At 33.5% G+C, this 22515-nt stretch overlaps 1 protein-coding gene across 1 annotated transcript in view; it reads left to right on the top strand.

Annotated features, from left to right (window-relative positions):
* The window catches only part of LOC108908956 (Down syndrome cell adhesion molecule-like protein Dscam2), a 306735-nt gene that overhangs the window by 135630 nt on the left and 148590 nt on the right, over window positions 1-22515 (top strand). The window contains exon 3 of the mRNA XM_023457289.1: window positions 5463-5605. Coding sequence (XP_023313057.1) covers window positions 5463-5605 — 143 coding nt within the window. The remainder of the gene's footprint in view (window positions 1-5462; window positions 5606-22515) is intronic.

Below are 22515 nucleotides of genomic sequence, written 5' to 3'. Positions count from 1 at the left end.
TAGTTTCACCAAAAAATTAAGGAATTTGCACAAACCTTTCAAATATATTCGAAAAGAATCTTTGATCTAAATCTACAAAAGACCCTGTATATTAATAATTATATTTTTAATGGCAATGTGATATTCTCTTTAATGGACTCTGTTTACGGTGGAAGTATGTAGGATTTCCCGTCACTCACCCTGTATGTATTTTCTACTTTTCTCCAGAAAGCTTCTGCAATAAATGCAAGACGTGACAATCGCCAAACTTACTCTAAAGTTATGAGCAATGTCTTCATCTTAGCGTGACCATGGCAGTAGCTATGATTCAGCTTTTGTGCGGTGGAGAGTGCGGGATATTATTAACCCGTTCAGCGTATTTTGTTTAAAGTTACGAAAACTTTCTCCCGTGTTCAGCAACGACTGACATATTTTCCTTGAAAGAATGGGGAGTTTCAGAAAAGTCGTTAAAGCATCTTTCCTTATCACTGATTACGAGTTTGAAGGGGATACTGAGAGTGTGTCGGATGTTTCCGGCGAAGTAATTATTTTTCATTTTTAATTAGAACTTAATTCTTCCGAATCCGCCATAAATAAATTAGGAAGTCGCAAACCGGTTTCCGCTTTGAGCGTAAGGTTCCGTACTAACGGTACAAATCTCTAGGGGAGGTGCGAATCGAGGGAAGAGCGTGACGGTATAGCCAGCGAGACCTTATTCATCCCCTCCCCCCCCTTACCACCCAGCTCCAATTAACATAAGACGTTAATTCACTCTGGCGATGAGGTAGAAATGGGATGAGTTCGATACTCTCCGAGAACGGGGTCGCTTTACTTCGAATCCTCCTGGGGGTCCAAGTATCCGGCTATAATTTCTACTTAAACTGTTGCTTTTCCGACCAGGACCACCACATCAATTACCAGCTGCCAATAGCTGAGACCGCAGCAGGCAAAATGGCATTTAAAGCCAAAAAGATTGATCAAACCCACGATCTAATTCATAAAAATAGCCACTAAAATCTTCTTCGGTAGAAATCTAAATAACGACGCGTGCCTCAAGGTTCCGTACATGGCCCCATTCCTGTTCTTGCCATGCGTCAACGATTTTTTAAAAGTTAAACTTGCTTGTTACAGAAATAACTTCTAAGACAAGCTACAAGCTGCAGTCATTAATAAATTGATAGGGCTATCAGAACTAAGCCGCGGGACATAGACGTACGCATTATTTATTGAAAAGAAACAAATTAAATTGTCAACACTACGCCAACATAACCACCAAAGCATAGGAATTAATTACGCAACATCCGCTCGATAACAAAGACAACAGTATACTAACGTAATGTGAACAGGAGAAGCAAGGTAAGCTAACCTGTCCACCAAGGGGGGTGGTTTTCCGCGAAACATTTTTGTACACCATTTCTAAAGCATATAGGTTATACAAAAAAAAATTGACCTCGACCTAATGCCGTACAAAAATAGCAATACCGGAAGCCAGGAAAATTTTTGATTTTCCGAAAATTTTGGCCCGGGTTTTGGTGATTTATTACAGTATGACATTTATACTGCAAGTTTCGGATGATACATAGATAAATTTTTAAGCGACGCCGTACGTACTTGCTGATACAGGGGTTAGGAATACAGGGTGCAACCCTCTATTTGTAAGTAGGGTAAGGGGGGTAATTTGAATCAACATCAAATTCACAAATTTTAATTCTATTTTATAAAATAATGACATTTTTGGCCATGCCGTACATTTTCCATGAAATATGTGCTTACTATAGGAAAATTAATTTCCCTCTGAAAAGTAGGATTTCACGGTGAAAAATTTTTATACGTCATTAATATATTTTGTTAATACTGACAACAATAATCAACAAAAAGAATATGCCGTACAAAAAAATAGTTCTAAATGGCTTGAAATATATTTTTGCAAATAAGTATTACTTGCAAGATTTGATTTTATTTTTACTACTATTTTCTCCTTAATACAAATTATTTTCTACTGTACGGCATTTCCATAATATATACAATATCATATAGAAACATTTTTCAGTAATGCCGTACATATTTGTCGATACAGGAGTGAAAAACCCCGGATGCAAACCCCTATATTCTGATCTTTATGGTTTCCGATCTTTGAAAAATGGTGGGCATTGTTGCTAAAACATTATTTAAGATGTAAAATAATTTTTAAGTAACATGCCGTTAAAAAACCATAGGACGATATAAAATTTATTAATTTTATAAATTAGAAAAGCTTATGTATTAATTTTTTTTCACAAGTACATAATTTTTTTCAAAATCCAAAAAAGTATTAAAGAATCATTAAAAAAGCTGCATTCGAATATTTTTTAAAAAATTTTAAGTTATTTTTATTTTAAAATTAAAATTACCGCTTCTAGCTGGCCATCGAAACATCTTCTTTCTCTGTCTCTTTTTTCTTTTCGGCGTGTAATTTTTATGTGGTTTTATTCATGTTTATAACCGACAATCTTAAAGTTGTTTTCGTAAAAAATGCACTTTTAAATTATTTTTACTAATTTTAAACATATATTATATGCCAGTGGCTTCATCACAATTTTTGCATAAATAAATTGTTCAAACAATTGTAACAGAAGTTGCAAGTATGCAGATACGACGGTACTCTTACTTCAAAGCACATATTATATCACTGTTTTAAATGTAAGTATTTATAAAGGAATTCTAATGAATTGTTTATTATTATATTTATTTAAAAATAATACTTTCTTGCAGATCATTAAATTTCTACATTTCTCAAAATATTTTCGCGTTTCTCTATACACAATTTTAAACAATGCCATCATAATTTCTACGGTATAAATTAAATTTCTCTTGAAATTAGGATAAAACTCATTTTGGAGTTATACAATTTCGGAGAATGGTTCCAACAAATATGTACGGCATTGCAATTTTCATTCTTTATGTTATATTTCTGTTGAAAATTTGTAAATGCCGTATAGTTATTAATGATCTAAAAATGTAGTAATATTTAATGAAAAATATTATCAGCTATGTAAAATCTACTAGTTAAAAATGTACGTCATTGGTTTATTTTATTTTTTTACTTATGAAAAGTCAATTACAGCCACAATATTTTGAATATAACATTTTTAGCCTATAACAAGGAATTTTCAAAATATTGTAAACTTTCACAATAGATTTATTTTTTAATTCGAATTTTTAATTAGTACCAATAATTATAACCGGCTATGATATAGTACGATCGTTTTTGGTTATATTTTATCAAAAAAGTGGTTGTTGTACAGGAATTAATGATCTTATCGAAAGAAAAATAAAACTCAATTCCAAAATACAAGTAATTGTTTATAAACTTTTGCATTAACCATAATTTTCAGACATAGTTGCTAAGAATTACTTGGAGAGTTAAATAAGCAGGTGGAATCGATCCCGTACATTTTTCAATGACTTGAAACAATGGGGGCTGTATTAGAGGGTTGCCCACTGCATTTCTAACCCCTGTATCAGCAGATACGTACGGCGTCACTAAAAAAGTTATCTACGTATCAATCCGTAGCTTGCAGTATAAATGCCGTACGTAAATCACCAAAAACCGGGCCAAAATTTTCAGAAAATCAAAAATTTTCCTGGCTTCCGGTATTGCCACTTTTGTACGGCATTAGGTCAAGGTTATTTTTTTTTGTATAACCTATATACTTTAGAAATACCGTACCAAAATGTTTTGCCGAAAACCACCCGCCCTTAGTGGACATGTTTAGCTTACCTGTGTACTCACCTGTACCAACAAGAATTGACGGCATAGTTTCTAAAGTTATTGTTATATGTGGTAGTATTGATTTATAAGTAATTCATGCTGGGTCAAATGACCCCTTGAAAATTTCCGATGGGCTTGTAGTCTATAATAAACAGTAACGAAAATATACGTACCTAATATAGTAAAGCCACTAACTGTTGTTACAAACAAAAAAATGTCCTATTTTTATTTCCAATAGCTATAGCATTATTTTTACGAAGATTGCATTTTTATTACAAGCTTTTAGTATGGGTCAAATATTGTAACTGAATTTTAAAACAGTAGTCCCCAACCGATTGAGCTGAAATTTTGCATACACGTTTAGTTTGGATGACAATGCGTGGTTAGCTAAGTGACGTCATTCTAAATCCAATATGGCGGACTCGCAAAGATGGCAGACCAGTTATTTTTTATGCACCCTTATGATATGGGTATCAAATGAAAGGGTTTGCTGAAAAAAATACGAAAATAAAATGAAGTCACTAAAAGCTTGTTTAATTTTTTTGTATATACTTACATGAATTTATTATGTGATGTTTTTGGTAATTAAATCAATGAATATCAGAATATTAACATATATTATGATATACAGGGTAATTCAGTCATAATGCCGATAATTTTAAGGGAAGGTAGGGAAAAATGAGTAGAATACAAATACGCGATTAAAAAAATTTTAATCCCTTTTCGAACCGCAACTGACCGCTGACCTAGGTAGTGAGTTACCTGCCGTAACTTTCGGTCATTAACCTAGCTTTTAATACGTTTTTAATCTGTAGTGAGCTACAATGAATGGCTTTTTAGCCAGATATATGAATGAGTAAGACATTTTTTACATTGTAAATATTAACAAGTTTTATTTATTTGTTAATAAAAACAAATGTATAAAGATAATAATTGTTTTCGAATGTTGGGTTATACAATTTAGTATTTTTAAGATTGTTAACTATGTTTTATAATTGAATACGAATTTTTAGTATTACATATGTTCAGTTAATTATTCCGTTTGTAGTACGTATTGTATGACTTATTGTTTTTCAATAAGTATAGTACCTACCTATTTAAAATGGCACTACGGCCAAAAAAACACTCACTGATTCGTCCATAGCTTTGTTATTAAAGTTTTAGGATCCATTGGACTTTGATCTTGAAACGAATTGCAAAATTCTAGACGACTGTGTAAAAAATCAGCTGTTTCGCTTAGGCCTTCCGAATACGTGGTTAAAATGAATGACATTATGACTGAATCACGTAGTATATCGAACACAATTCTTAGAAAAACTATTTATCCAGAAGTGCATGCCAATCAGAATGTTCGCAAAATCCATAAAAGATTCAATTACCCGGAAGCGTACCAGAGGAAGGCTTATGATTATTTTTAAAACAATTTATTCCCTAAAATGCTTCCAATAAAGTAGAAAGCGTTGTTAACCTGAAACCTTGAATCTAAAAGCGCAGACGAGTTTATTTCCAGACCAGGAATAAGCCAGGATTTTCCAATTGCTTTTCTAAAGTGACGGATCTATTAAAATTTTACGCTCTTTCTCACAATGTCGGTGGCTGATGCCATAAATTGGGGATGGAATGATCATCTAACTCGAGCGTAAATAGAACTCCGATGAAAAATTGCGATAGAGAATTATTTCTCGTTTTTCTCCGGCTTGATTAAATTATTTGACGCCATTCATTGTTTCAGGCAATCTCTCGGTAATGGGACGCTGTATTTCCCACCATTTCGGGCTGAGGACTACAGGAAAGATGTCCACTCCACGATTTATCGTTGCAGAGCTTCAAATTTAGCGGGAATTATACTCAGCCGGGAAGTTAACGTCCGAGCCGGTAAGTATCGCTTTGATGTTATCAATTTGATTTCCGTTCTAACTAATTGGGCCGTTTGAAAACGTTTTATTATCGATATATTTCCAATCTAGCTCAATCGGCATGGTATTCAAACAGTACTTTAATTTTACGGCAACTTACATTCAATATTCACATATTAAATTAAATTCATTTCCCAGTATCAGTAATAGAAAGTAATAGAAATCAGTAATAGAAAGACCACGTGATTGTTGCCCAAACACTTGTGGTCTGGCATGATTTGTTTCCTTAGTTCCCGCAGGTGCAAGAAGCCGATGCTCTTCACGAAACCCACAATCGAACTCTAGTATTTAAACAGGGATGGCCAGAAGTACGGAATAAAATTCATATCTTTTGAAGGAGTTAATTTTTTTAAAACGCCGAAACACGTTAACTGATTTTGATTTTTTCCCATCTTTCGGTTATACAGGGTGTCTCATAATTAGCTGCCAACCCTGAACAGGCTGATTCTATGATCAAAACTAAGTAAAAAAGTTCATATGAACATGGGTCCGGAAATGCTTCCTAAGGGCACAGGGACCCATTGAAGAGGGAGGAATGGAAATCATTTTTTTGCAATATCTCTCAATCGCGTTGTGATAAATGAATGAAATTTGGTATACACAGCTAAATTTTGATGAGCAATTTGATGGACTAATCCATTTATTTCCACAAGGTCCATTGGGGTGGGTACGGGGGGGCCCTTGGTACTTTGCGTGTGTAACTTTTTCATCTTTGACTTTTTAACAAATTGGACAGCAAATTCCGTTTTCCCGAACTGTTTTACGTTAAAAAGGTACTCTTGTTTCAAATCGTTATCTTTAACGGTTTCTGAGAAAATCGCTCTTGAATTAATCCCACTTTGGTCAATTTCATAGTAATTTAAACAAAATAATCAAGGTATTCTTATGTCAAAGTATTGTCAACCCGATTGCCAATTTAATAGTTCTAAGCGAAAAAAATGGAAGAGTTTACGGGACAAGAGTTAGTTGATATGATATTTATTTATGGCTTTTGCGATGGTAATGCTGCAGCGGCAGAACGCGAGTACGGGAGAAGGTTTCCAAACCGAAGGCTGCCATCAAGGAGGACATTCCCTACGGTATTCCGCAACTTAGCTGCAACCGCCACTTTTCGAAAGGCACCGGGTCAAGGACGTCCCAGGATTAATAGGGAAGCGGAGGTCCTTGACGCTATTGAACAAGATCCTACGACTAGCATACGGAACATTTCAAGGCAAATAAATGTTCCTCGGCCAACGGTACTACATATCTTAAAGATTTCCTTAACAGAATTGATTAGATGTGCTACTAACATTTCAGGTTGGAAGAATATTAAAGCGACAAGGTCTACATGCCTATCACTATCGACGTGTACATGGCTTGATACCAGAAGATTTTGCGCCACGTATGCAATTTTGTCGCTGGATTTTGTCGCTGGACAACGAGCAAGCTTCCAAAATTTTGTGGTGTGACGAAGCTACTTTTACCCGAAATGGAAAATTAAATTTTCATAATTCTCATTATTGGGAAGAAGAGAACCCACATGTTGTTCGGAGAACAAACTTCCAGCAACGGTTTTCCATAAATTTATGGGCGGGAATAATTCACGACACTCTGATTGGACCTATTGAAATTCCACAACGTCTCAATTCAAATCTTTATTTAAACTTACTTCAAGAAAATCTTCCCCAAATTCTCGATGATCTGCCTCTAAATTTACGACGTAACATGTTTTTTCAACACGATGGAGCCCCGGCACATAGTGGTCGCAATGTTCTAAATTTCCTAAACGAAAATTTCGCTGGACGGTGGATAGGGAGGCACGGACCGGTAGCTTGGCCGCCGCGTTCTCCCGACCTAACCCCGCTGGACTTCTTTTTCTGGGGATATCTAAATCAAAAAGTTTACGCCACCGAAGTCGATACCCGTGAGGAATTGCTGCAGCGTATCAATGATGCAGCCAATGAAATTCGTCAAAACCGTTTTAGCATCTTAATAGCTTCGAGAAGTGTTACACGTAGGGCAAGACTTTGTATCAGAGAAGGTGGAGGGTTTTTTGAACAGTTTTTAAAATAGCTTGTTGTCTGTTATCAAAATTAAGTTTCCATCTTATGATCCCTTCGAAAAGTGACGGTTGCAGCTAAATTGCGGAATACAGTGAGGAATGTCCTCCTTGATGTCAGCCTTCTGTTTGGAAACCTTCTGCCGTACTCGCGTTCTGCCGCGCAGCATTACCATCGCAAAAGCCATAAACAAATCATCATATCATAATTGTTCTACATCAATAATGTGTATTACTGATTACGTATTAAATTATTATTATTATTTTTTGTTTAAATTACTATGAAATTGACCAAAGTGGGATTAATTCAAGAGCGATTTTCTCAGAAACCGTTAAAGATAACGATTTGAAACAAGAGTACCTTTTTAACGTAAAACAGTTCGGGAAAACGGAATTTGCTGTCCAATTTGTTAAAAAGTCAAAGATGAAAAAGTTACACACGCAAAGTACCAAGGGCCCCCCCGTACCCACCCCAATGGACCTTGTGGAAATAAATGGATTAGTCCATCAAATTGCTCATCAAAATTTAGCTGTGTATACCAAATTTCATTCATTTATCACAACGCGATTGAGAGATATTGCAAAAAAATGATTTCCATTCCTCCCTCTTCAATGGGTCCCTGTGCCCTTAGGAAGCATTTCCGGACCCATGTTCATATGAACTTTTTTACTTAGTTTTGATCATAGAATCGGCCTGTTCAGGGTTGGCAGCTAATTATGAGACACCCTGTATAACCGAAAGATGGGAAAAAATCAAAATCAGTTAACGTGTTTCGGCATTTTAAAAAAAATTAACTCATTTAAAAGATATGAATTTTATTCCGTACTTCTGGCCAACCTTGTATGTCTTTGCACTTAACACCAGAAATGCTGCTTTAATAATTTTAATACAGGTGATTTCGATCAATGTCATGGTTGATAATAACCAAAAATATCTAAATCTCAGTGAATTGTTTTTGAACTTAATACATATATATACAAATTTATATTACACTATTGTTTTTTCGTTGAAATGCTTTTAACATTAATAAAAGGAGAACACTAACAAACCTCCCTTGTTAATGAACAAATTGCAATTTTTTTACTGTGTCCATGATCCGTCTTCGTTTCAATTCAAAATCAAAATTCTCGATGAGTTTTTTCTTCTTCTAACTCCTTCCTACCGAAAGTTTCGCTAGATTTTGTTCACATCGATCTTTTCTTAGCAGAAGCTTGTTAGAAAAAGTTACTCTCACAGTGTTAATGGTTCTTCATTAAAGTTAGGTTCTCATTTTAAGATAAAAATTGGCTTTCCTGATTTCTGAAAATATTATTACATCTGCGCTCTTTTTCTATTGCCTTGAAGTTAATGTATACTTTATACCTTTTAAATTATGTCACGGGACTTTAATTTTTGCAAAGCAGTACAAGGTGTTAATGAACTTATATCAAATATTGCCACATGTCCGTTGTGTCAAAATGAGGTAAATAAACGGATTTGTGTTGAGTAAAATGTAATTTTAAAATCGGACTTACCTCAACATTGCAAGGATGTTAGATGTACCCACCATTTGCTTGCACACAAGCTTCAGCGCGACGTATCCAATTCGATCACAGTCCGGCTTCATAAGAAACTTACAAACTCGTAAACAGTGTTACAGAATTATTTGTAAGTACTCACCGCGATAAAATACATGTATTTCAGCAGTTCCAAACAGTTTTAAACACATTTTTAATTAGCTTTTTTCTCTATGACCTTAAACTTCCGATACAAGTTTGTGACATCAATTAACTTAGTTTTTGCTCCATTTTCGCCCCTTTAAATTTTTGACATTACACCCTGTATATTATTATCATTTTTTTCTATAATAAGCCTTGTTCGTTCCATAAACTTATTTTTCGTCCCTAAGGGTGACGTTGTGGCTGTAATTTTTGCGGCCAGCCGCCGTCCCAATTAGAATGATTAAAATTTAACTTTTTAACTTGAATTCGGTTAGACACTTGCCGGGACCGATTCAAAAACGTATACGGAAACAGGGCGTACGCGTTGCAGCTTGCATTAAATAAAACCTGGAATTGAAAAGAGTTAAACAAAGAAAAGAAACATAAAAACGTTGGATAGGCATCCACCACGAGTAACTAAGTTTGACTTAAAGGTGTGTTTTATTATTTTTGTTCGCGTTTTTTTTACCGAGGATGCGTTCCGAAGAACTTCGGTGTAAAAGGATACTTTAATTTCAAATGCAGACATGGAAGACTCGGGAAAGTAACAATAGAAAATACGGGGGCAATAAAAAAACTATTTTAACTACTATTTACTAATACATTTTAAGTTGTATTAATATGTATATACGTACACATATGAATTTACAGCGAGTTTAATGTAAGTTTACATTCCAAATGATGACGAAAGTGCAAAATTTGCTAATGTAATTTTACAAGAATACATATGGCGTTACAATAATTGCATTATTTTAGTTACATTAAATTTGTACATAGGCAATTATGAAATATATACTAATGTACGCCATTAAATTTAGGAAAGTGTAGAGAGGGTTTAATATATACACAATTAAACTTGAACCGAATTAATTTTAATACGAAATAATTTATTACCTTTGTTTCGACTATATGCAAATAATGTACATTGTTATAGTTGATGGCAGTATGGGCAGTAAATTACATTAATGTGGTTTTACAAGACTACAGATGGTTTAAAAATGATCAATATTTTGGTCCATAATTTTACATAAAATGTTAATAATCAAATCAGTCAAATCAAATCAATAAAGCAAAGAAAGTAAGTAGAGGTTGGTTTAATATGCTTGTAGTAACTGGATTAATTTTAAAGCAGAAAGAATTTATTATTCATTGCTTCGCCGCCATGCAAATTTTGTGTATTATCTAGCCTTATAACAAGAAGCTTAACATTACATTAATGTAATTTTACAGGAATATAAATGGCAACAAAATACATGAATATTTTGACTGTAATTTTACATACATTTTACTGTACATTGGTGAAACATTGCAAAATGTGTAAAATTACATTAATGTAGTTTGTAAATGTAAAATTACATTAATGTAATTTTACAGGATTATATGTGACCTCGAAATAATCACTACTCTACTGCGTAACCTTACATGAAGATTTTTTATGTAGGTAATTTTGAAATGTATGTTAATACAAACTACTAAATTTAGAAAAGTGTAGTGAGTATAAATAGAAGTTGGTCTGATATGTGTGTAAAGCCCAATCAAGCTTAAACTCGATTGATATAAAAACAAGAAAATTTATTATTATTTGTTTCGCCGATACGTAAATATTTTATGGTAAATTACATTAATGTAATTTTACATGTATTTAAGTGTCATTAAAATTACTATTCTATTAGTGTGTAATTTTAAATAAATTTATCTAAAATTCGAATTTCAATAAAATTTTGATACAAACTACCAAATCAAAGTCTGTTGAGTGTAAGAAATTAGTTTTATTCAATTTTTAATGCACTGAAACAGAAAAATTATTATTCATTGCTTTGCCGGCACGCAAACTTTGTATATTAACGAGGCTCATAAATTACATTAGTGTAATTACGCCGACAATTTTGAAGTTATATTGATATAAACTACTAAATTTAGGAAAACGTAATGTAGTAGAAGTGTAATGTAAGTAGAAGTAGAAGTGACATATATTTATTCAATTTTCAACGCACAATCAGGCTTTTAATTCAGAAAAGTTTATTATGCATTGTTTTGTCAGCACACACATACTGTATATTGTTGTAGCTCATAGTAAAAAGTGTAAAATTATAGTAATGTAGTTTGATGTGTAAAATTACGTTAACGTGATTTGTAAATGTAAATTTACACTAATCTAATTTAACAGAATTTCGTAATAATCACTGTTCTAGTGCTTTATATTGTATGAAACTTTTTTATGTAGCCAATTTTGAAATGTATGTTAATCTAAGTTAATAAATAAGGAAAGTTCAGTGAGTGTAGACGTAGTAGTTGGTTTGACATGTGTTTATTCAATTTTTAAAGCGCAATCAAGCTTAAACTGAATTCATTTTAAAACAAGAAAATTTATTATGCATTGTTTCGCAGGCATGCAAATACTGTATATTGTTGGGGCTCATAGTAGCGTTTGTCGTGGCAAATTGTGTTTATCTTCAATTACAAATTTAAGCGGTAATATCACCAAACACCGTTTCACGGGTTAATTGAAGTAAGGCGTATCTCACCATTGACAATAGTTGAAAGATGAAACAATTTAATAGTTAACTATTTACTCAGCTAATTGCTACGTCAGAGTAAATATTGATTGCCAACTACTTTCCACCGCTAACATGATTATTTTCGTTAATTACGCGGCAATCTGAAAATGCTGCGGAAAAAATGTTTTATATCTCCATTTTCTGTAATGTGGAATCAAATCTCGTCACGCGTCCCTCGATCGACTGTCGGTAGCAAAAAAAAAATTGAACCCTGTACCGCTGCTAGGTGCGATGCCGCGTTGCATATATTATTTTCCTCGTCATCTGACACCCCTTCTATCAAAACTTTCAGAAATATTCAATAAGCCCATCCGGCATTCTCCCCTTGCACGGGGAATGGAAAAATTTGATGGTTATCATGTCATATAAATATACAAATAAAAATTTACATTTCCTTTATTATACAAACACCGCCTAAACGAATTCCGTAGGAGCCAGAATGTGCGATAGCGGTCTAACAACAACCGCGTCTCCCTTCGTGGATATAAGTTTATTAGATATACGCATAACTGCAAATAAGACATTTTTTTCTTCACTGGTTCAACAAATGGCAACGGTGCTGGTATTGACATTATTCATCAAATAACGCAGGAACACAAAATAAAAGTGGGCTGACCTGTAGACCCCACTAGTACTCCAGTCAGGGTCACGCAATTAGCAACTTACTTTACTTGACTTGGACGTTTTAAATACGGTTCAAAAATCTCGCGCGCGACGAGGGCGGCGCTCACGCGCATGCGCGGGCCCGGCGCTCTTTCTCCCGCGTGCAGGCCGATCATTAACGTTAACTTTTACTGCTGCTAACGCGTTTATTACATGAACTATCAATGTAAAACTTTCTGAAAATAAAAGTTTAACCCTTTCTTTAATCTTTGTCAACTTACTCTTTTATAATATACTGGGCGTTTTTTAAATTGGACCCTTAAAAAAAAGAACGCCGATCCAGCAATGCCCTGATTATCATTCAAGGAGCAGCTGAAATTTAAAGGTTAACAGGCGAGTTTTTTAACGGCAATTAACCCCTCGAAACTTGATTAGTGATCCGGTTATTCGGTCGTCACTTATAAATGAAGGGCTTAACTGGATCGCTGCGACCTTGCCTAGTTTGGAAAGCACTTAGTTCATTTTCCCCACATACAGAAGTTGTTTTCTTAAGAAATTTAATTACATCACTATACTCTAACTTCGCTAAACTTATTTTTGTCTAGAAGTCCCTCTGCAAATACGTTCTTTCTGTTAAGGGCCCATCGCACTGTCAAAACTTTCAGCTGGAGGGCTCAGGGGCAGGTTATTTTTTTCTGCGGGTGAGCAAAACGTACAGGGCGATACAACTTAAAATAACCAATACAACAACAACATTTATTTAGTGGTTTTCAGAAATATTCTGTAATTGACTCAGTTTTGGTTGAACTATACTACTATCAATACATAAAGTAGATATGCATGCATTTAGTAAAGTTAAAACGAGTAATATTATAAAGTTCTAAATAAAATATGGTATGTTTTTACTCTCTTTTCTTATTCCGCCACTTTAGCAGCCAATCGGTGCTAGACATATTGAATTAATCCACAATAAACAAAACAGCCACAAAATTAAACCGTGAACAGGCAACAGAGCTGTTAAGTTACTTAACTTCACACTTGGTATGATATGACAGGATGGTAAAGTTTCTGCGTAATATTAACAGAGTGTTCAGTTACTTGACACTTGGTATGATATGATGGGATGGTAAAGTTTCTGTGTGATATTACGAAAAAATATATACGAATCAAGAAAGAGTTGAAATGGTTAGAACCTACTTTTTGTCAGGAGAAAACTATGCTGTTGCAAGAAAACGATATCAGATGGATTATGCCGACCAGCAAGTACCGAATAATAAAATGTTAGCAAGATTGGTTCAACATTTAAGGGATTGTTGGAACTCAGAATGTGAGAAACTTAGAATCAGTCATTTTAAACGCGTAGAAGAGGATCCTGGTACCAGTTCTCGAAGATTAGCCACAAGATTTCAAGTATGTGATATGTTTTAAAAATCAAGTGAGTAAATAGATTATTTATACAGGGTGGGCCATTAGTGTGAGAAAGTAAAATAACTCCCTTGTTACTCATAATACAGAAAAAAAGTTTATATAAAAGTTATACAGAATCAAGAAACCTAAATCACAAAGTTAATTTGAAACATACAGGGTGATGAATAAAAACGGGACACGTCAAATATTACATTTAAAAAAAACACCCTGTATATTTGTACACATATGGATTTCCGAGAAAATTCTATATATGCCAATATAAACAGTTTATCATTTTAGTGCGAGGTTGCCAAGTTATGTAGAATTTTATTTCGAATTTTGGAAAAAACATTACCTCGAAGAAGTTTTATTAACTTTCAGCTACTAACACTTGGAACAAAATAATTAGAGTTATAGGCAAATGTTAGACAAAGGCTAATATCGATATTTTATACAGGGCATTTTTTATAATACGGTAATTTTTTTGAAAATTTAAAATTGATTTTCTAACATTTTTCAAATGGAACACCCTGTATTTTATTGTTCTATTTTATTCACATATCGGTCCACTTCAACTTTTATTAAGCATGTTCTATATCTAAAATTGTTAGTTTTTAAGATATAGCTACATGTATGAAAAAACATAATTTTTATTATTTTATAGAATACCACAAATAAATATTAACTAACAAAATTAACTCAAAAGGGAATGATAAATTATGAACTGATAAGTTGACACAATGTGACAGTTTTTTTCCAAAGCTATTTCGTGCCATCGAAAATAATAAAAATTAGGTTTTTCCAGAAATGTTGCTATATCTTAAAAACTAACAACTTTAGGTGTAGAACACATTTAATAAAAGTTGAAGTGGACTGATAACAATAAAATACAGGATGTTCCATTAGAAAAATTTTATAGAATCAAGTTTGAACTTTCTTAAAATGATCATATTATAAAAAACGCCCTGTATAAAATATCGATATGAGCCTTTGCCTAACATTTGCCTATAACTCTGTCAAGTATTTTTGCTCCAAGTGTTAGTAGTTGAAAGTTAATACAACTTCTGCGAGGTCATGCGTGTCCCATTTTTACTGATCACCCTGTGTGTTTCAAATTAATTTTGTCCTTTAGGTTTTTTGATTTTGTACAACTTTCATATAAACTTTTTTTCTGTATTACGAATAACAAGGGAGTTATTTTACTTTTTCACACTAATGGCCCACCCTGTATATTGTTGTTTTAGTTTCCTGTTAAACTATTATTTAGGTGCTGTTTCAATATTTTCAAGGTGTCTCCAACACTTTGTGCGACTTGTTTAATTCTTATTTACTAGGCAGATCTCCATTTGTAGAATATGGGGGGGGCTATAAGTCAAGAATGTATATCACTAAGTCGGAAGGACCACAAGGATCGAATTTAGGGCCGCTTTTATTTTTAATATTTATTAATGAGATATAATGTCTCAAAAAATATTTACTGATGATTTGAAAATATACCTACACTCTTACAGGATGATTTAAATAAGACAAATGAGTGGTGTTTTACAAATTTAATATAATTAAATATATCGAAATATAAAATAGCATCGTTATTGAACGTTATTCGTCTTATAAAGATTTGGGAATATTGTTTGTCTAAACAATGTAGTAGGTTCGGCTTCCAAAACTTTAGGAATTTTTAATAGAAACATGAGCCATTTTTCGATAAAATTGTACTGTACATCAGAATTATACTTTCCCAGTTTCTAAAGTTTATTTCTGTTAAAAAATGGAGTATATATAGTGAGAGAGGTAGAGACAACAAAGTGTTACTTCATGCTTGTCAGTTGCAGTTGTTGTTGTTTAGATGAAACTGTGCAACAATTTCTTAACTATAAAATGGACTACTCTGCTCTGTTGGAGAAATTGTTGTCTTTTATTGTGACTTGGCAAATAATGGTTAAATCACCTATTTTTAATGCATGCACTATTTTCAATCCTATATCATATTTTAGATAAAATAATTACAGGTGTACGAAAAGAAGTTTAATGTTAATTTTAGTATTTTATTAATAATCAATGTTGCTAAATTGGAATTGTATGGTATTCTGCGTTTGCTCGCCAGTTCGAAACAGCGACGAAAAAAGTTAGATTTTAATTAAATCACAAATCCACGACTAGAGCATTTGCATACATTTTCCCCGACAATATCCTAGTAGGTGTACCATACTCAATGAAAACAAAACACCGTGTGCAAGATTTGCATGGAGTGTTACAAAATAAACAATGAACATACTTGTACCTACATCACGTGTACGTCAATATGCATAAAATATGGAGTTACAAACCCCTGACGTACCTGTCACATCCCTTGGGCTATCTACCTTTACTTTACAGCTCATCTCACCCATCCCGACGTATATCAATACGTGGGGGAGACCGGTTCACGTGGCAATATTGAAAAGTTGGCACGACCCTTCGAAAAGTCAATTTTTTTTCTATTCGCCGAAATAAAATATATATAGGATTTAAATTAATAATGTATTTATGTTAATATGAGTTATATTGTTTGATGAAATATTTAATATTACCCTATTCACAGTGGTTGTGCCCTGATAATATTGGCTTTGTAATATGCCATAGTCATCGGGCGGTACTCGTTATAAATGATTTCCCATAATGAAAGGCTCACTGATACTCTATTGTATATTGAGTGTATATTTCTCATTTGACATGCTTTATTACATCAGCAATATACGTATCCTGCTATTGATTACATTTTCAAAAAACATTAATTGTAATAAAGAAACTGGATCGTATTTCAAACATTCTAACTAAATACGGGGTGTTAATGAACCTATTTCAAAAATTGAAAGGGCTGAAAAAGGAGCAAAAACTGATTTAACTGATGTCACAAATTTGTATCGGAAGTTTAAGGTCATAGTGAAAAAAGCTAATTAAAAATGTGCTTAAAACTGTTTTGGAGCTGTTGAAATACATGTATTTTATCGCGGGGAGTATTTACAAAAAATTCTGTAACGCTTTTTACGGGTTTGTAGGTTTCTTATGACGACGGACTGTATTCGAAAGTCAGTTTGTAATACATTGTTGTAGTGATTGCTGTGCTGTTTTTTGGGAGTACATTTAATAGCCGTTTTTCCTTTTCTTTTGAAAATGGCGCATTTATTTAGCAATCGCGAGTAATAATAATAATAATACTCAATCATTACATTTTTGTCTTCGTAGATGCGAAGAGTTTGATTAATACTAATAATAATAATATTTATTATCTCCAATTTGAAGTACAATCGCATAACATTTTACAGTTATTATTTTTGGAAATAAAATGTTAATATATCAGCTGACTACAAGGGTATCGGAAACGGTAAGAGGTACGAAGTAGCTTAAATGAGGGCAAAGTTGCGTAATCAGGGGACCAACATTATGCCTCTACAAAATCAAAGCTAATCTGATTAGTTTTCGAAATATTAAAAAACCGAAATTTTGGAAATCCGTTTTTGTTTCATTTCCGCCTTGTTTGAGGTGATATTGAAAAAAGAAGAACACTTTCTCATGGCCAGTTTTTGCCCTCTACTGAATGGCATATCAATTTTTATAGTAACGTTTCGTCTCTCCAGGATCATCATCAACTTCATTTTTTTAAATACGGCCCTACACATTTTATTACATTTTTTGCAAGCCTTCATGATCCCCAATACCGTTCTGTCTCAGCCCCAACCAGATTTAGACGTTTTGTCTCGAAAAATGCATCTTCAGTGTCTTCAGCGCAATTGATATGAGCTTCGAACGCAAATATTAATTACCGTAATAACTAGAAACGGATTTATCGAATAACCCGACCGAATTTAATACTCTAACACTTTTATTTCGCGTACCAATCTCGCACTGCCGTGAAAAATTTATAAGCCAACTTGAAAGTTTTTGACTCGGGGACAAACACCCCCCCCTTTTATTTTTTCTTCCTTCCGGAGGAGCAATACCACTTAGGCTCTCATTTCTAACCAGGATGATCGATATCGATAGCCGTAAAAAACAAGACTCTGGTCGTAATGTTGCGGGATATGTTTTCGGAAAGAAAACACCGAAATAATTTGGGGATGGGGAGGAAAAACATATTTACCTTTCTTGGAACACCACTTGGGAGCGGTTCAAGCTGAAAATGCGACTATAAGAAAACATATATTTCAGATAAATAATTAATAACTTGTGATTTTTCCGTCGTGTCCTATTTGGCCGAAGTGTCGTTCAATTTTATTTTTTTTCATTTATTGTAACCTGTGGAACTATTTTTACTTTGTTTATTTAACTCTTCCATAAATAAAATACATATTTAAGAATAATGTCCGGTTAATTTAGAACTATACACCCCCTGACCATCTGTTAACATTTTTATACGTACGTATATGGTTATCTAGTACTTTCATAAATAGAAAATCCATTTTCAAGATTTATTCATCTTTTAGTTTTAATATCTGCTGTGCGTTTTGAGGTTGAAAAATATAGTGTTCTATAATTCCGATTTAACATTTTGATAAAAATAAAAAGAACGGTTTATATATATGTCTGTTTAAAAATAGTCCCAAATTTGAGTTCGTATTATATTCCTGGAATTATCGAATTGATATAGACTACTTGTCTTATTTTTATGCTTAGAATCGCGTGTTCAAATGAAAAAACAACACCCTGTATTTCAGTCCAATCAACGATGAAGATTTATCTATTTTCCTGGAAATCTATAGTAGATATCAAAATTTACAAACTAGATAGACACAGGCGTATGTATAGAAATGTTACGGGGTGGTCAAAGGTGTGAGGTTTCCAAATAAACAGCACCCTGTGTGCCATTTTTTTATATACTCTGGTAATATATTATGTCTACGTACGTCTTTCATATAATTGGTAATCGGATAAAAATACAGTGTGTGGCGTGTATATCTATAAAAATTAAACTGCAGCTTCCTGATGATATTTGTAATAGAAAACTCTTGTTTGAAAAGGTTCTACCTTCGCGTTTTCTTTTGTAAATGCAACTTTATAATTTAAGTCGGTATAATCTAATACTAGGAATGCTAAAAGAAGGTTAAGTAACATTGTCAAAAAATGTGTGCAGTCAACTGATTTTGTATTTGTATCGATTTCATTATTCACTTAATCATTAAATACTAAGTATCGTCCATCGACCCATCAGTGTTAAAAAGTGAAAGGTTCCAGACAAAAGTTTTTATTTTGTTATTTCATGATACAGTGTAATTTTTATAAAAGAGTAAAAAATAAGAATAGCGTGTCGATTGCATTAAACACTAGATTCTTATTTCTTACATTGCTTAATTTTTTAGTTTGTGCACAAACTAGTTTTACAATGAACCAAGAGAACAATGCATTTACTATTTCCGAACGTGTAGATATGGTGTTAGTGTCACCCCCATATGCAAATACAATCCTACAGTGCGTTCAGCGGTTGCGAGATACGGGAAGTGTTATTCCTCGAGGAGAAGGACGTGGTCAGCAAGTGAACCTTAATGTTGAAGACACAGTGTTGGAAAATCTTGACGAAGACCCCACAATTAGTACTCGACGACTCGCACAGCAAGTAGGAACCTCATCTCGTAACGTACATCGCATCTTAAGGCGCCAGCTGTTGCATTCCTATAATCTGCAACCAGTTCAACAGATTTTACTCCCGGATTTTGATCAACGAATACGTTTATGCAGATGGTTTTTGTGTGCCAATCAAGTAGACTTTCCTGCTTATGTTTGTGTAACAGATGAGGCGACATTTACCCGTGATGAAGTGAATTTCCATAATATGCACATATGGGTCGATGAAAATCCTCACGCGATTAGGGAAACTCATTTTCAACATCGGTTCTCGGTAAATGTTTGGGCTGGCATAATAGGCGATGTACTTGTGGGTCCTTATTTCTTTAAAGGACGACTAAATGGACCAATATATGTTGGCTTTTTGGAGAACTGGTTTTATCTTCAAGATGGGGCTCCTCCACACACAGTACTCGAGAAGTAACGACATTTTTGAATGAAATGTTTCCTCACTGATGGATTGGACGCTTTGGTCCTGTGCCGTGGCCACCTCGGTCACCCGATATAACTCCAATGGACTTTTATCTTTGGAGTCACTTGAAATCATCAAATTCCAATTTTCTAAAATTAAAGTCACTTAATAGGATGTCATTTTTTATAACATGAGTTGAATTTTTTTTGCAATTATTCGACTTTGTCGAATAACTTTTCCCCCCCACTTCATAAGAAGGGGGGAATCCAACAATACGGCAAGGTCTTCAATATTGTTCTTGATAGAAAGGAATGTATTTATACAGTTACAGATGACATTATTAACTTTAGCCACATTAAAAGATGAACAATTTTATTGCCAGCACTGAAATATACCAACTAAATCTAATGATTCAATTTTTTATACAAACTTTAAAAAACGGATCTAGCAAGTCATTTACCATACATAGAAAAGTAAAGGTCCCAAATTGAACCCCTGTGGTACCCCCGACAATGTAAAAAATATATTCTATGGCTCTGTATACTATACACTCTACAACAATTCGAAAAAAAAATTCTTTACATACTGCTATTACTTTAATCCGTAGAATCACCTCCCAGAGTTTCCAGAACACCCTGTATAATTTTCAGTTATACTTTTAGCACCATTTTTAAATATGGGACCCATACCTCTGAATATATGAATGTTTTTAAAATGAAATTAAACATAATTTCTAATGGTTTTAAAAATATTCAGAACACGTTTTAGTTTGCAATGTTATTATTTCTGATATTATTTATAATCTTTAATCAGTGTATTATAAAAGTACAAAATAATTAATCAGTTTTTCTTCATTTCAATTTGCTTAAACCCCTGCATATATTATTGGCGTCTAAGGCGTTTATAACGTTCAAAAACCATTAGAGAGTCGTTTTTTACATATAATCGACGATCATTTTTATTAGTCCTCTGATCCTGGCCTGGTTTAAATTGACCACCCTGTATTATTAGTTCATGTTTTCTACATTAAACGTTGCGAAGTCCGACGAAAAAGGTTTTCAGTTGAAAGGCGAAAGAAAACGTGAATGGCGTGGATTTTCATTAGAAAACTGCAAAAAAGTTTGTATTCGAACTAATCATACGAATATCTGTCACATGCCGCCTTGAGAGAAGGGTTGTGTTTGTGACTGGCTCTTTATTAATTCTTGACACATTAAATTTATTCCCCGGGAAATTTGAAAGGCCTCGCCTAGGCTCGGATGATTGTTTCAGTCCATATAATAAAACTGAAATAAAATTGTGAAAATCCCGCGTATAGCCCCAGAAATCCATTCGTTGCTCCATAAAGTTAGTATACGCTGCCATCAATACGTTCCTACCCAATTTTATGTGAGGCACTTTTTCAATTTTATTCTATATATTCCTTCATGCCCGTACAGATATTACATTAGGAGTAAATTGTAGATACAAATATTATTTGGTCGAACGCTATTCCCGTATAAACGATTCGAGCTTGCCTGCGTCTACCGAGCGATATCCATACTTTTCAAGATGTCATTTAGATAAAATTCTAATAGTAAATCACACCGACGCCGCCGTAAATACTATTATGCGAGATATACATTATTTTTATGGAGAGCTAGAAAGAAACGCTAAAAAATTATGCAGCGTCACGGTAAGGAGTTTATCTTTATTAAATCGACTTCTACTTAGCGCACGGAGAACTATAATATGGAATTCTAATAGCATTTTATTTCAGGGGATGTAATTGAAACCAAATATTTGGTCCGCAACTTTAAAAAGCTTACTTCAGACAAATTTAATTAGATCTTCCACTCGGGGATGCCGGTTGACGTTAGTTCGCTTATAGAATAAATATAGTTTCTCAATGTATCAGCAAAATGTTTAATGTCGAGTACATAACAAATGAACACTAAATTCCTAATTGTAAGTTCACACGACACAATAAACACCCTGTATGTTAATGCACAGAGAGGTAAGGTAGATTTTACGTTGTATAGTGTTATACTAAGTGGGGTGTTTCGAGTATAATTCAATTCAAAAGCTCATTACGTATGCAAATCGTAAATAAATGTAGTACTGGTGCTTATATTCAATATTTTTATATTATGTTTTATCGGCATAGATGAGGTGTACTTTTAACAAAACTTTGTGCGATCGGACTGTACAAAATTGTAGCAGGTAGCTAAAATTTAATCCCCGACAATCCATCTTTGTCTATGCCGCTTCAATTTCTCGGTCCATTTCTCTTATAAGTAAATAATATAAAAACAGCATTTCAAAACATGAGGCTACTTTAAGCATCATAACCGGGTTAAGAGGGTTTTTAGTAATTCAAATAAAATTATTCAATATTATTATCAAAATATTTATTTAAATTTAATGAATAGACTTTTATTCCACACAAAAATATATGTAGTTTGAAAATTCAAATTATGGTGAGTAAATGTAGTGTTGTATAAATGTACAATAAAGAAAATAAAAAAGTAGGTATATTAAAATTCATCCTCTGAATATTCTGATGAATT

The sequence above is a fragment of the Anoplophora glabripennis genome, unplaced genomic scaffold (assembly GCF_000390285.2).
Source record: "Anoplophora glabripennis isolate ALB-LARVAE unplaced genomic scaffold, Agla_2.0 scaffold9, whole genome shotgun sequence".
In the NCBI taxonomy this organism is placed as follows: Eukaryota; Metazoa; Arthropoda; class Insecta; order Coleoptera; family Cerambycidae; genus Anoplophora; species Anoplophora glabripennis.
This window is presented reverse-complemented; position numbering and strand designations above follow the sequence as displayed.